The following is a 15199-nucleotide window of genomic DNA, read 5'->3' on the forward strand; positions in this document are numbered from 1 at the left end:
GCTGTCACTCAAGAGCGATGCTAACTTGATTCGTGCCGGCTTGGCTAAATTGCCAAGTTCTCATGTTGCTAGAGTGCACGAGCCCCTCTTGCATCTCCAGGAAAGCGATTGGGTATGAAGGAAAACGGAGAATCACCACCTGTATTATCTTTCCTCTAGGAGAGGTTCTCGTCTTGAAGGACATCGTCACTGGCTGCCTTCTGGTCTCTGTTTCCTTGACACTGTCTGCCCTCATGGAAAGGCAGCTCCTGATGTTCAGAGCAGACCAGCGGGCTTGTAAGACAGGCTTTTATCTTGAAAGAAAGGTATTATCACAGTTTTTTAAGGCCCAGAGGAGATCTGCAGTGTCTCTAGATTTGAGTCAGTGGCTTGCCAATATATAAGAGGTCTTCAGAAAGCCTTTGATACATGATAATGAGGGGAGTGCTGAGGTTAAGGGACATAAAGAAGGGGCTGGCAATGGTGCCAAGGGGGAAACTGAAGAAATGACTGAATTAAATTACTTAGTAGATGTTCACAATTATCGTTTCGGCTGATAAGGTGAGTGTAGCAGGCCTGAACTGTGGTATTAGTTTAAGAGTTTTTTCCCTCATTGGCTGCATCTGCAGTGGAACTCAATTTCTAATATTAAAAGGATCGCTTTTCTAATGGGATTTGTGCTTCTCCATCTGCGCCAAAAAAGTAATACTATTTGAGAGGTGTTATTTTATAGCTGAAACAGTGTTCGCCCTCTATTTTTAGATGCACGTTGGGACTTCTAATTAGCTCTTTTGCAACTTGGATTACTTGTGGAACAAAACTGAAAGTTGAAGTTGATGCTCATACAGAACTAATTTCAGGTGAAATTACTGTCACGCATAATCTGCGGTTAACGTTGAAGTCCTAAAATCAAAAAACTAAGGTGAGCTGGATGGTCCTGCAGTTGCAGAGGGTATTTTGTGATCAGGTACCCCTTTAGATCCCTGCTTTGAAAGCTGAATACCTAAAACTCCTTCCGTCTTTAAACCATTGGGGGAGGACAGTACGAAAATATTCTTAAATCTTTAATTGTAGCTCCAGAAGCTACATAGCATGCACTTAAAATCAAAGCACAAACAATAATAGACTATATTTCTTAGGCTCTTTTTCCCTTGTGCCACTGAGAGTGCTTTTTATGGTATTTAACAGTCTGTCTCCCGAGTAAATTACAACATAATAATGATTAACAGTGCTTTGCTTGCGTTGTAATTCTATAAAAGACGAGGAAATTCTGCATAGAGAGTTCAGATCAGTGATTTTTACTCCTCATTATTACAGTATTTGTTATGTGTAGTTATATGGAGCTCAGCATAAGTCAGCAGCTGTGAAGGGTTTTGTAGAAAAGTAAGAGATGAAAATATATTTTAAATTCTTAGTAACTGCATTTCAGTTTCTTTTCCTCCTTTCAATTATGTCAATAATTTAGCTTTTGGGTATTTTTCTTAAATAAACATTTATATTTATAGCAAACAGTATCAATGATTTAACTTTACCCATGTTGTTGTTCTCATGCAAGGACTGCAACATTTTCATTCAGAACTTCTCACTGGAGAGAGATTTTTATCTGAGAGATTTTGTCTGAGAATAGAGTTTTAAAAGGAAAACTTGTCTTCCTGTTCTTGCCATCTCTCAATTTCCAAATTGTATATTCTACCACACTTCAATTTTAGTAGTTTTAACATTGCAACTGTTTTTCACTCAAAGTTGAAATATTTCTGTTAGAAAGAACAATAAACACATACCGTTTCTTTAGATGCTTCCCTACATCTTCACTTTTAAGGAGCTATATAGGCCCAATTAGTGCTTAAAGAAGTTTGCATTTGTTTAAGCTCAAACATATTTGCTTATTTTCTGAATTTTTAAAAACACAGATCAAAAGTGCACGAAGTGACCTTATTACATAAGCACAGACGGCATCAGAGACCTGAGTGTCTCAGTTGTTAATTAATCAATCTTCCCATTTTTCTTCATTTCTGTTGTGCCCCAAGTTTGGGTGACTTCTTTCTTCCCTCAAATTTGCAACATGCTTTCTGCAAAGAATCAAACAAAGCTGAGCTAATGGGCTGGAGACGAGAAAATTATAATCTCTGCAGGGATGGGAGGATGCTCTTCTACAGCATCTAGGACTGCATGATATGTTCCCCACATCATCTTCTCTCTCCAAGAAAATAAACAGAAATGGGGGATCTTGTCCAGTTTTCACTGTTGTCTTCACAGGTGGTTACACGTGTCAGTCGTACGGTTTTGCGGAAGTCTGGGATTTAGTGAAGCGTCGTCTCCACTTTTACTCATTCAGCTGAGATCAGTTGTAAAAATTAAGATGCTGATTATTTTAGAAGTGTGGACAGCATTACTTTTTGTCTAAGTAATCCCTCAGAAAATTTTTGAGGTTTCCTGTGTTAGAGTTGGATACTCCTGGAGGAGTTTGGGTCCTGCACAATGAATTCATCAAGAAAAGGAAGAGCAAGTGATGTCGTGATGCTGGAATTGCTGGCACTGTTGCTTTGGCTGATCCATTGTTGCCTCAGTAGTACCAGTTACCTGAATTTTCTCAGCAGGAGGCATAAATATGAATAGGCAAGTGAGCTTTGGAAGCTGAGAGTATACAAAAAATGGTTTTAAAATAGCAGAAGTGCTACTGAAACAGTTTCAACATTATACTCGCTGTCAGTGGGGATTTGCTATAAATAAGGACCCTTATTTCTACAACTGTCAATGCTGTGGTTGTGCAGCAAAGCAGATCACATTAGCAGGTGCTTTTGGAAAATGTTTTGCATTTGAGTAAAGTGGTGTGTGAAGTTTGGATATTCCAGGTCAAATTCTACTTTCATGTATTCTGAATATATCTAACCATGTCAAAGTCTGCAGTACTTCACTGCTCTAAGTTGTATTTTTTACTCTTCCTACATAGCCATGCAGCATAGCAAAAGTTAAAATCTCCTGGATTTCAGTTTTGAGGGTGAACATGAGTGAGCTTTTGCGTAGTTTTACTGCTTGTAAAAACTGTACAACCTGGTCTCTGTCCTAATGAAAGGAAATGGGCAGCGTTTCGGGCTTAGAGTTACATGAGTGCCATGCTTCTGGGAAACAGGCTCGCAGGCTTTGGGTTTAAACACCTGGTTTTTTCAGTTTTGTAAGCCTGGAATAGTAATTTCAAGTTTTATTTTCCCTAGGTTAATTATCATGAATGTCTCCTAATCCGCGGATATATGTTGTTTAAAACAGGTGCAGTACTTCAGTATAAATGATCAGTGAGTCTAATATGTGTTACTACTTGAATTGCTTTGTGCAAAGTAGCTTATTTTCAAGAAATGTATGTAATGATGTTTAATAACTTGCTTTGCCAAAAAGTAGGATGTTCTTCCTTTCACCTGAAGGAATTTGTTGTACTTATTTTAATTTTCCCTTGGAATTATTTGTAGCACCCAGCATGACTATGTTGAGCCAGAAGTTTTGATATCAAGTGATTTAATGTAATAACTTCATAGAAATAATACCATTTACTTAGTGCAATAGGGATTTGTAATATGTTCAGTATGGGCAGTAGTACACATCACAGCACCTGATTTCTGTTGGCTCTAACATAAAGCAGTATGACTCAGTCAATAAAATAAAGATGTCCTGTAGTACAGTGAGCAACTGAGAGCTAGAGCTCTTGTTTCATTCTTAATGCAAGAATCAAAATTAAATTCCCTTCAGGCCAGCAGTTATGCCAGGGGAGACTTGGCCCAGCGGACACGCATTATATGTAAATATAAAAATTTACCTCAATATTACCTTCATTAAGAAACAATGAATTTCACCATTTATTCCACTTAATGCCACATTTGCCCATTATGAAATGAGGTAATAAGGTTAATTTTTGAGAGCTTAATTTTGTTGGATAATTTTTTATTGGGTAATTGTTAATGTGTTGGTTTTTTCTTGAGTGGAATCTCACAGGTTGACTGGAAAGCCTCCAGACTCATTTTGCATGGTTAAATGGATGCAAGCGTAGGAAGGTCCATAGTGTCATCAAAGACCTTCAACACCAGTGTGTTTCTCCTGGGGCATAGATTGATGGAAAGCAGGCTAAGCAGTGCTGGGGAAAGAATTGACATGGGGAGAGCCTTGGTCCCACTTCATATGAAGATGAACTCCAAGAAATGTCTTATAAAAATGCTCATCATGTTTCTACATGGAATTGAAAGATGGGCACGTAATTGCTGAAGAGAATAATCAATGGTCCTGAATTCTGGCCGTGTTCTAGTCTACCACAGTTGTGCTGTGTGATTTTGGGCAAGACACTGAAATTCTCCTCATTTTCCATCTACAACAGTGATATTATTCAAAAATGTGTAATAATACAAAGCATTAAAACAGTGATTGCTGTATTTTCACTGGTTCATATGGAAGCTGTGCTGCCTGTCAGCATTATATGGTTGAAAAGTCATGGGGCGTGAGCCTACTTCTGGCAAATCATCCTGACACAGCGACTACATTGAATTCAGATTTTCAGTTTGGGGGAAAAAAATGGTTCTTGATGTCGTTTTAGGAGGCTGTATATATGTTTCTACATTAATACAGGCTCGTGGGATCAGAGGGAAGCTCTGACTGTCACTGTCAACAACATCTTTCATAAACTGATAACCTTAAAAGATAACGCTCAACCTTAAAAGATGCTTGGGGTTTGGTTTTTTTCCTATTGCTTAGCTTCAATACTGCTAGGTGGGGGTTTTTGCCATTTCAGTGTTTAGATATGTCATATTCTGTAGCAATTATTTTTCTCGCACCTTTGAGTCTTTATAGGCCAGACAAGACCGGCTGGCTGCTCCCTGTCACCCCACCAGCCCTTCTCTATACCCCTCTGCTTTCCAGGAAGGTGAACTCAACCTGAATTCCCAGAACTGTACCAAGTATTTCAGTCTCACTCTTACCTTTCAGAGCAACGTTCCCCTGACTTGAAACAGCTTGTTTGGTATTTTCTTCTGTTTTAAACAGGCTGGTAGATATCCAGATTGCTTTGTTAAGTATAATGGTTTGTATCAGCTGCGTCACCAACAGTCTGAAAGCTGTTGCTGCAGGTGCTCCTTGTTGGAAAGAGACTTAATTTCTTGAGCAGCTCCCCACGATTAAACAGCCCCATATACTAATCCTTGAGCCATCTGTGGACCTTTGTTATCCTGTTACATGCCTACTTTATTTCTGTTGGGATCAGAATTTAACAGAAGAATTTCCACTTGTTTAAACATATTTCCCAGCCATAGCATTACATTCTAGTGGGAACCTCATACTGTCACATGTCACGACAGGAGACAGTCACTGATATCTTCCCCTTGCCTGTCAAGTTCCATTTCTGCCTTGCGTCTGCTGCTTTTAGCTGTGCTCCTGTCGGGCAGAAGACCCTTCTGCTCGGGATCTGCTCTGGTTAAAGGCCTGTCAGTCCTTCCCAAGGAGGCCCCAACTACAGTATCTCCTCGCCTTCCTTCTGGTCTGCTTTCTGCTCTTGCCTTTACGTCTCCGTCCTTTCATGTCATCTGCTTATCATTCGCATACCTTCTTGGTCCCTGGCTGCCTTCATTTTCTTGCTCTGCTTACAGGACTACCTGCTCTTCTCCTTTATTGTGCCACCTCTGTTCATAGTCCTCGTCCCCTGCTGTAATACAAATTTTCAAGGTGTTTTGCGGACCCATTCCTTTAGACTCAGCCTTGCTGCGGGCAGTTTTATTGTCTTCCCTGGTTGCTATGTTGAGTCTTTTGACTCATCCCTCATTTAGGTTTCCTGACCAACTCTCCCTCAGCTGTGGTGAAAAGCAGGGAACCTCTGCCGATACCCCAAGGCAGTGGATGCCTGAGATCTAGAGTACCTTCTTCCATGGTCATAGTGTGATAGCGTCACACAAATGCTTACGGAGGACTTAATTACACCAGGGTAAGTTAGTTCCTCTCCTCTATGGCCTTCGTGTAAGAAGATGGTGGTATCTTTCAGGCTTGCACTTGGTTCTCTGTCCTTGAAGGTTCAGCATTTGAGTTGGATTACCGATTCAAGAATGTCCCTGGATGACTATTTGTTTTAAAGCTACCTTACAGACCTTCCTGGAAATAACACCTTTGCATCTTCTCTGCACCTTTTCCAAACAAACCCTTTGCATATCAAAATGTTTGCAAAACTAGACGTGGGGAGCTTTTTCAAATTCAGTTGATCCTGTTGAATAACTGGAGAGAGGTCGGAGTTTCGCCGGGTCGCTGAGAATCCAGCAGCGTACCTTGCCAATGCCTTGAGTTCTTGAGGGAGGGAAATGACGGGTATAACCCTTCACTGACGGGCAAGGAATAAAGGATCAGCGCTCAACATCCCATGAAGCATTTCATTGGGCTTTTTCCCAACAGCGAATGCAGCACCTGGTTTTATATAGGTTACTTCCATCAAAGAAACGAGTCTTTATAATTTCTAGACTAGAAAATATTTCACAATTACTCAGGGCACAGACAAAAGACCAGAAATACAAATGAAGGCCAGGACCTCACAGCAGTTGGATCTTTTGTTTTACTCAACACTGGGCTGCACAACAGACTCGGTCATGCTCCCTAGAGCCACGGAACAAAGGAACCCTGTTAATGTTTACTTTGGCTCAAGGCAGAGACAGTTATTTTAAATGAGTTAATAAATGGAGTAGTGCACTATGCTGGTTTGTATAATCATCTTTTCTCTTTTTTCCCTCTCTAGGTCACTCAGATGAGTCGTCCAGATTTGATTCTCTTTCTCATGAAATACCTGATGGCTTTGGTTGTTGGGATACCTTCCGTCTTCTGGGTCGGAAGCAAAAAGACCTGTTTCGAGTGGGCTAGCTTTTTCCACGGACGCAGGAAAAAAGAGTGCGTATTGATATCTCATAGATAACTAGTTGAGTACTGGCAAATCATCTCCTCTTCCCCTGTAGTCCTGGAAGAGTATTTGGTTAGTTTTTCATGGAGGCAATGACAGGCACAGATGGGGGCACCTTCTTAGAAATCTCTCACTGTCCAAAATGGAGCAAGGAAGGACAAGACAAGAAACAGCTCAAAAAAACACAGAAGAATTGTCGCTTATTTTCCCATAATTATTCTTTGGTCTCAGAATCAAATTTAGATTACTCTGTCTGTTTTCAAAATATTTTTTAACAAGAATTAGGTTTCTCTGCCATTTACTGAGAGGTGGAATTGAAAGTTTTTATTTATACACCTGCTTATCTAGTCAACTGAATCAGACCTTTACACTGAAATTAAACGTAAGTTCTTTTCACCGTGATTGCAGTTAAAGGCAACCATCTCTGCTTTTAAACTTCCCTTATGCATTAGTGCCAAAGCAGGGTTTGAGAAAATGACAGCAAGGATGTCTTATAGCTTCTGTGAGACGGAAATTAATTTAGACTAAGGTATGGCATAAATTTAGAGATGATCTATATGATTATGTAATAGCTATGAATATTATCTTGCAAGTAGATGTTTCAAAATACATGCACAAATATAGCAAGCCTTTAAGTGACTACTCCATGACTTTGACTTGTACGTCCTTACAAGAACTGGCCGCCTGCTGAGGTTAAAGTAAAAGTACCTTCTGTAAAGTTGGAGTAAATTTCTCTTTATTCGCAAGATAACCTACTAAGATATGCACGGGGTTAACAACAACTGAATCTGATTTTAATACATGTACATACATTTAGGTAGGATTTACGTAGAGGTGACATACTAGTTTGGTGGGTAGAGGACAGGAATAGAGTTACTGAAGGCAGAGGAAAGCTGTTTTACAGGACTGTCTTATCTGGGACATGCTATCTCAGGGAGAGCTGGGTGGCTCCTGGAAGTGCCATCCTCTCTCCTGGTGCGGCTAGGCAGCAGAGCAGCTCCCACGCGCAGCAGCGTCTGGCTGGAGCCAGATTCCTTTGCATTCCTAGAGCAGTAAGGGGCAGAGCCGATACAAACCTCCCTCCTTAGGCAGCCTGCGATCCTCTGTGAGCAAGAAAATGAAGAGGAGGAGATAGCCAGGCAGAGGAAACGGAACATGAAAGAATGTAGAGAATGGGGGTGAGGAAAAGGCCTCCCCACAAGAAAAGAGATTATAAAAAAAGAAGGAGAAAGGAATGTTGAGGATGTGGTAGCACCTCCTTTCATCAGGCTATGGTAGAGCGGCTGAGTGTGCGTCCCTCTGCCAGCCCTTCCCAGCAAGGGATGTCGGCTAACAGAAGCTGTGGGACTGTAACCGCTGATCTAAGGGCTACAGGCCAGCTGCTTATGCATTATTATATATGTTGTGTATAAATATAATATGCGACTCCTGCTGCCGTTTTAAATGCTCATTGAAATGAGGAAGCAGGTTCCTGTCTTCCCTGAGAGGCAGTTCCCCAGGGTAATCAGAGCTTGCTGAGTCACGGGGGTTTTCTGGTAGCAATATTCGTGAGCTAAGGCCGTGAGCAGATACACTGCCGTTATTCCATGTGCCCAGGCTAGGGGATCAGATCAGGGAGTAGGAAGGGTTCAAGGATATGAACTTTGCTATAATATCCAAATGTACAGGTGCTTCAAAATTAGGCAAATAGGGACATTATAAGGTAAATAGATGGTCTTTTTTGCCAAGCTGTAATGTGTTTCTGTTCTGTTTTTAAAATAGTTACAGTACTATTACTGTGATCACTTTTCTATTGTAGTCATCGATGTTAACTATTCAAATTGCATTCTTCTTCAGAGTTGTAAATGAGAGTCGTCAAGTGCTGCAAGAGCCAGACTTTGCTCAGTCTCTTCTGCGAGACCCCAATACCCCCATCATCCGAAAGTCGAGAGGCACTTCCACCCAGGGCACCTCGACTCACGCTTCCTCTACCCAGCTGGCAATGATGGACGACCAGAGGAGCAAGGCAGGCAGCGTCCACAGCAAAGTGAGCAGCTACCACGGCAGCCTGCACCGATCGCGTGACGGACGGTAGGTTTCTTCTCTTTAAAATCGTGTCGAAAATTGGACAAGCCTCTGCTAGCTGGATGTTTGGCCATCGTGTCGCTAAAACTGCAAGTTCTGCTAATATTTACTTTCTCTGATTGCATCTCCTCTCCTCGTTAGTGTCTGGATTGGAAAGGGAAGAAAATACCATGATATTTTTCAGAGTCTCTGCTAGTCTTCATGAATTACATGGCATGAACGTGTTCGGCGCTGGTTTTCCTGCAAAGGCAGTGATCTGTGTTACATCATCTAAGTGCGTGGGAAAACAGATCCGTTCCAAAGTCCGTTTAGTATTTTTGTGGCTGCTTTTGTCTGTGTGTAAATTGATTTTATTTCCATAAATAGTCCTAGCCCTGCTGAAGTAAACAACAAGTTACCCACTCTAACTTGAGGTGTAGTTAAGGTTTATAACATAATTTATCATCAAATATTTTACTCACCTAATTGTCAATACTGTAGGTAGCACTGTAGTAAGAACCAAGCTGCGTAAGGAGTTGAAACAATTTGCCTGGGGGCTGTCTAAGCTAAATGACTGAGCTAACAACAGCTTTTTTCACAAAGCAGAGGGTTTGTGTGCATGTGCGTGCACATGCACCGAGATTTATTTACATTCTTTCATGGCTGCGATGGTAACAATAGTAATAATTGTCCTCTGTTTTTATAAATTAGGTACACTCCCTGCAGCTACAGAGGCGTGGAAGAAAGACTACCTCATGGCAGCATGTCACGACTGACTGATCATTCCAGGCATAGCAGTTCTCATCGGCTTAATGAACAGTCACGTCACAGCAGCATCAGGGATCTCAGCGGCAACCCAATGACACACATCACGCACGGGACCAGCATGAACCGCGTTATCGAAGAGGATGGCACCAGCGCTTGAGCCGCTTTTATCGGAAAGGAGTGGTTGATGCGGTTGCACGGCTCGCGGTCCCTTCCTCAGTGATGTGATAATAATGCTCAGTATTATCATGCCTCTCATTGGGTGCTGATTTTGTGCATCAGGAAGCCGAAACTGGCTTCTTCGTGTTGAAGCCAGCGTTCTTGTGCTTGCATCAGAGCTAGAGTGTTCAGCAATCTTGAATTATTGAGTAAAAAGCTGGTTGCCTCATTTGAACCTATCTGTAGGTAATTATTTATTCGATAACTGTTACTCATCAGACACCATTGCTGAATTTCTTATTCTTTGTGGCAAAAAATCTCCCTTTCCCTCCGATGGCTCTGCATGTCGGTAGGTGTTACCCCGAAAACTCGCTGGCAGGGTCACGCTGAGATTTTTTTTCTACGGCATAAGGCAACTCTTGAATATTGAAGGAATTCCTCCGCGCGCCTCTCTTGATTCGATAACAAACTGGTACTTGTTTTTATCAAGCAGAGGGAGAGGGGACGCGTCTTAAATGCTGTGTAAAGGACACCTGTGCGAAGTCGGGAGGCATTTTTAATGATTACACTGGAAATGTGACACAGGAATGAGCGTTTTGGAGAAGGAAAGGAAAGGAAAGAAAACTCCACTGATGATCACCAGCTCTTACCGGAGCTGTTCAGGCTCAGTTGTTGGGATGGGGTGGGATGGGAGGGTGGGGGGAAGAGAGAGGCAGGGAAGAGTGATTTTTGTATAACTTGTATTGTCCTTGCTTTTTTACAAAACACTATTTAAATTTTCTACTTGTTTACAATTTATGTAGGAAGAGATCAATTTTAAAATCAGTTATCTAGATAATATTCAGCCACTTATTTTTTAGATTAATGTACAAAAGCTGAGATTGCCTGTTCCTGATCTATTTAAAAAATAATAATAATAATAGAAAAGCTGAATTTGTTGCCCAAACTGGAATGTGCAGCCCTTTCCTTACAAACAGAACAAATCCTGTTTACAAACCCCGTAGCCTGGGTGAGGAAGGCTGAGGCCAAATCGGACAGGAGGAGTTTGATCAGGGATGGCCCACCTTCCTTGCAATGTCACGGCTATTTTTCTTTTGGGAGGATTCTCTTGGCGCTGAGCAAGCGGGGAGCAGGAATTTAGACACGGGTGGGAGAAATCGAGCCAGGAGGGTGGGGACAGAGCAGGAGGCAGCGGCTGGAAACCCGCTGCATTGTTGTCTTGAGGAGGAGAAGACAGGTATCCACCACAAATTGTTGGCTCGTTCCCAGCCAGGAAGCTTGCATTTCTGATCGACCTCTACTTGTAGGTTATTTTCTACTCGTAGGTTATTTTCTTTTCATTCCCCACTGCAGATTCACAGTAGAGAATTCTCAGTTTGGGCTTTTTTTTGTGTGTAAATAATCTGTTGGGGGACAGCGAGTCTGTGTTGACACTGCAGGCAAAAGTCAAGGCATGTCTCCAATGGTGCGGTAGATCTTCTGAAGCATCTCCTGTAAGATTCATTCAGCATGAGGAAACACTGATTGCATTTAAACCTACCTCAGTAATTACTACAGATCACTGCTGGGAAATGAATACTTATTTTTTCATTGTCCTTACATAATTCCCTTTTTGACCTGTTTGAGGCATGTTGAAAAGCCTTTGTACACGCTTAGATGGCACAACCTCAAGGGCAGGAGTAGGGCAACAGCCCGTGGTGCGTACTTCAGAGGCGTTCGCAAACAGCAGAAGCTGAGCTGCGCTACAATTACTCGTTTTAATTCTCGCTGATGACACAACAGCAAAGCACGTAACCGTGCGCTCTTTGAAATCAAAGGTCGCCCTGGGAGTCACCGTATCTTTTGGAAATGTATTTACTGTAATTGTCTTTCTTGCTCCCACCAGGCTTTTGCTCCAAAGGAGAAGCACAAACCAAACGCAACATCGAGTAACAAAGCTTAGCAACGACCTCTGCGTTGTAAATCCAGGAGGGAGGTTGCTGCGCCGACTGCCCCGGGGCAGCGCAGAGTCTGCTTTGCCTTTTCTGGGCACACGGCCCCGGGGCACGGCCGCGGGGATGACTGTCCTGAGAGGCTGGATCACCTCTTTCAGAGCCGATGGGTGTGAAAAGTCTTTTGAGCGACTGAAACCGGGGAAACTACAATTCCCACAAAGGTGGACCCTTTTTTTTTTTTATTTTCAAATTTGGCTTCTAGTAAATAACTTGCTGCTTCAAAGGGATGAGAGTTTTAGGAATCTGAATCTACAAAAGGAGCTGAGTTTTCCTAAACACTGTAACTGAACTAAAGAAGCTCAAGTATTTATGTTGAGCTTCTTGGCTCAATTTCCAGTACTTTTTTTTTTTTTTTTTTAATTGTAGCAATGCTTTGACTTGTTTAGAGTCAGGGAGGGGAATGGTGATGGAGGTTTGAAATATATCCTGCTTGAAATCTCATTAATTTGTGAGGTTTAGTCCCCGTATTGTTTCCAGATGGGAACATCTAAGCTGTTCCTTGCTCGTGTCTCCTGTTCTCAAGGGACAGGCTCCCATCACCCCAGAGAGGTGATTAAAATGTAAAACTCGAGTTCTGGCTGGGTTTTATTCCCCCTCCCCCGTAATCCCAAACCCTCCCTTTTGTCTGCCACACCTGAATTAGCATGCTGCTCTCTATTTCTGCAAAGCGTTCCTTCCTGGGATTTCAAAGCCCTTCACCAATGACTGTTTCAGGTTTCACGTGTAAGATTCCCTGGCCGGGGCACTTGCAGGGCTTCAGCTCCCAAATCATCGTGCTTGGGGGCTCTGAAACGTGGCTGAGATATTGAACACAGCCCAGCCACCATCTCTGGCAGAGGTACCAAGGCATGTTTTTGGGGTGCTTTTCTATCTGGCACCCCCTGCTAAGCGGCAAGAGCTCCAGAGTGCCTGGTTTCTGGGACCAGTGCCAATCTTTAAATTCCCCGGGAGCTGAAACCCCCACCCAGGACAGCCATTCTGCTGTTCCTGAAATGCTCTGGTTGTTTTGGGCTTGGGCCGACCTGTCGTACCTGTAGCTGAACGCACGTTCCTCGGGATTTAACAGCAGCGCCTCGTCCTTCTCCAGCAGATGCATGCACTGAAAGCCTGACCCTCTCTCCTTTGAAGCAGGCCGAGAAGTTGTACGTAGCCCCGTTTCTCCAGCTCATCCCAACGGCAGGCTAATGTATCTCCATCCCGCGCACACCACGACTGAAGCCCCAAAATACTGCCTTGCAAGATCGTGATATCAAAGCTTCCCATAAAATCCATGGCTGCTTCTTGCCAGTATTCACAGGGAATTGAATCGCCATTTAATTTGTGAATGCATCGTTTCCTTGGCAGCTGTACGTCCTCGAGAGGTGGCGGGTGGTGGCAGGTGACTCCTGGTCTTCCCTGCAGGCTGTTCGTGATGTTTGTGATGTTCTTTCTTCCATAATCCTTTCGCAGCTCTCATCATTCATTGAAATATGGTGAATCAGAGATGCGGTCACGTTGTACGGAAAAGGCTGTCTCAGGACCACGCACAGCCGCCCTCTTGTTGGATTGGTAGTGCTTGTCTTTTTAAAGCGTAAAAAAATCCAACAGCAGCAAAAAGCCACATTTAGTTGTAAGTTTATTTGTCCGCTCTCAAGTGCTGTCCATTTTATTAGCGCTTAGACCTAAATTTTGCTACGGAAGCTTTAGCTATAAGCTGAAATCCAGCCGCAGCCAAATGATTCCAGCAAGGAGGGGAGGGAACACCCCTCAGGAAGGGCCGGGGGGGCACAGGAAGAGATGGGGGAGTTGGAGCTGGCCCTTAAGCGATGCCCACCCTTCCGGGGGAGCCAACTCCCCAGCCCAGCTCCAGGGGGCCAAGGACCCCCAAAAACGACAGCAGCAGGGTGTGGGCATCCCCAGCTGTACCGTGGACCCGGGGTGCAGAGTGGAGCAGCCCCCGTGCGGGAGACATCCCGAGGTTTGCTTTGAGCAGCAGAATGTCAACTTGAGTGTGAAATTTCACTCCTGTCCCAATGTACTTCTATAACCGGATCGGGATTTATTTTCCCCCACGGCGGGATGTTTTACGCGGTTTCTGCCTGTTGCGAGCGGCTGTCGGATCCGTGTGCTGGGGAACTCGGTGCATGTCACAGCGCTGCCGCCACTTCCAGCGCTTTCCCTTGACGCGCTCGTGTACGTATTGTAATTTCATCCATTTCTGCGTGAGAGAGGAAGCTTTCGTGTTCGTGAGACCTGTACGTAGAGAGTGCACGTGGCTGTTAGCATGGGGTAGTACCTGACCGTAGCTGACTTGACTTGCACTCAGCTCTTGGTAGACTTGTTTACAGTAGTCCAGTGTCGGTTTTGTAACGTTTAATTTTTTAGCACTTTAACTGTGAGTGTACAAACTGTTTATATTGTAGTAGGTGTACATTTTCATTTTAGATCTTTAAAAGTTTTTAATAAAACGATGGAAAAATCCTAGTCTCTTCATCAACAGGCTTTCAAACTCTCTCTGATGTGTGTAACTATCCCCCTCCCCTTTAGAAACCCAGTTCAGAGGCAGCTGAGATTTAAATATAAAATTTTACGCTGGCTAGCGGAGCTCTGCATTTGAAGAAAGACTTTCTAGACTTAATCTTTCCCCAACATCTGGACTCGTGGACGCCGGGCACCCTTCCAGCAAACGCAAAGCTCTCTGCAGACTTTGGGCTCTGGTTTGTTCCACCCTTTTATGAGCAACAGACCACTCAAACCACCGGCAAAGAGACGAGCGAGGTAACGAACGGCGGCCAGGTTTGGGAGCAGCGATACTAGGGGTGTTTGGGGGTTCGTGCTGGGTGTTTTATTGCCAAATTAAACCTGAGAACAGGATGACTTCTTTTTTTTTTTTTTTTAAAGTAGCTGTCTAGCATTCAGGCAGATATGCAGTTATTTCAGTTTGGGAAGCTGTACGCTCTGAGCCTTGCATGGCTGGTGATAAAATAACTAGTTTTAATAATCACAGATGGGGCTGGTTCAGCACACGGTGCTGTTTTGGGTCTCTTTAAGAGAAATAACTCAGTTCAGGGATGAACCTTTGGGAGCTGCCAGTTAAGACACGGGTTCTGCAGGGCCACATGGAGACACGGGAATCAGCCCAGTGCCCGTGCACACCCCTGCGCAGCATTCTCGGTGGAGTGGCTCCATCCTGAAATGTCCTTGTCCGCGGAGATGCTGCAGCTGCAGCACCCGAAGAGCCCCCGGAGCGGTGGCAGTCAGCTCTGGGAAACTCCTCCTAGGGAAAAACCAAGGTAGGGCTGTCGCTGCCGGGCACTGGGGACTTGCAGAGCTGCTTGGGGACACTTAAAGGCAGCTGCCCGTCCTGCCGTAAGGA

General features: G+C 43.6%; 1 protein-coding gene across 3 annotated transcripts in view; it reads left to right on the forward strand.

The window, feature by feature from the left end:
- FZD3 (frizzled class receptor 3) overlaps nt 1-14316 on the forward strand; it is a 62955-nt gene extending 48639 nt beyond the window's left edge. Inside the window, exons 5-8 of one of the 3 annotated variants that reach the window (XR_008576639.1) lie at nt 6725-6873; nt 8720-8953; nt 9638-12005; nt 12932-14316. Coding sequence is in view for 1 of the 3 variants with exons in the window: in XM_054822390.1 (XP_054678365.1) it covers nt 6725-6873; nt 8720-8953; nt 9638-9851 (597 nt within the window). In the remaining 2 variants the exon portion in view is untranslated. Of the gene's footprint in view, nt 1-6724; nt 6874-8719; nt 8954-9637 lie in introns of all 3 variants that reach the window. The other 2 variants (XR_008576640.1, XM_054822390.1) reach the window with 2 other exon arrangements.
- The last annotated feature ends 883 nt before the right edge of the window (nt 14317-15199 follow it).

The sequence above is a fragment of the Grus americana genome, chromosome 3 (genome assembly GCF_028858705.1).
Source record: "Grus americana isolate bGruAme1 chromosome 3, bGruAme1.mat, whole genome shotgun sequence".
Taxonomy (NCBI): Eukaryota; Metazoa; Chordata; class Aves; order Gruiformes; family Gruidae; genus Grus; species Grus americana.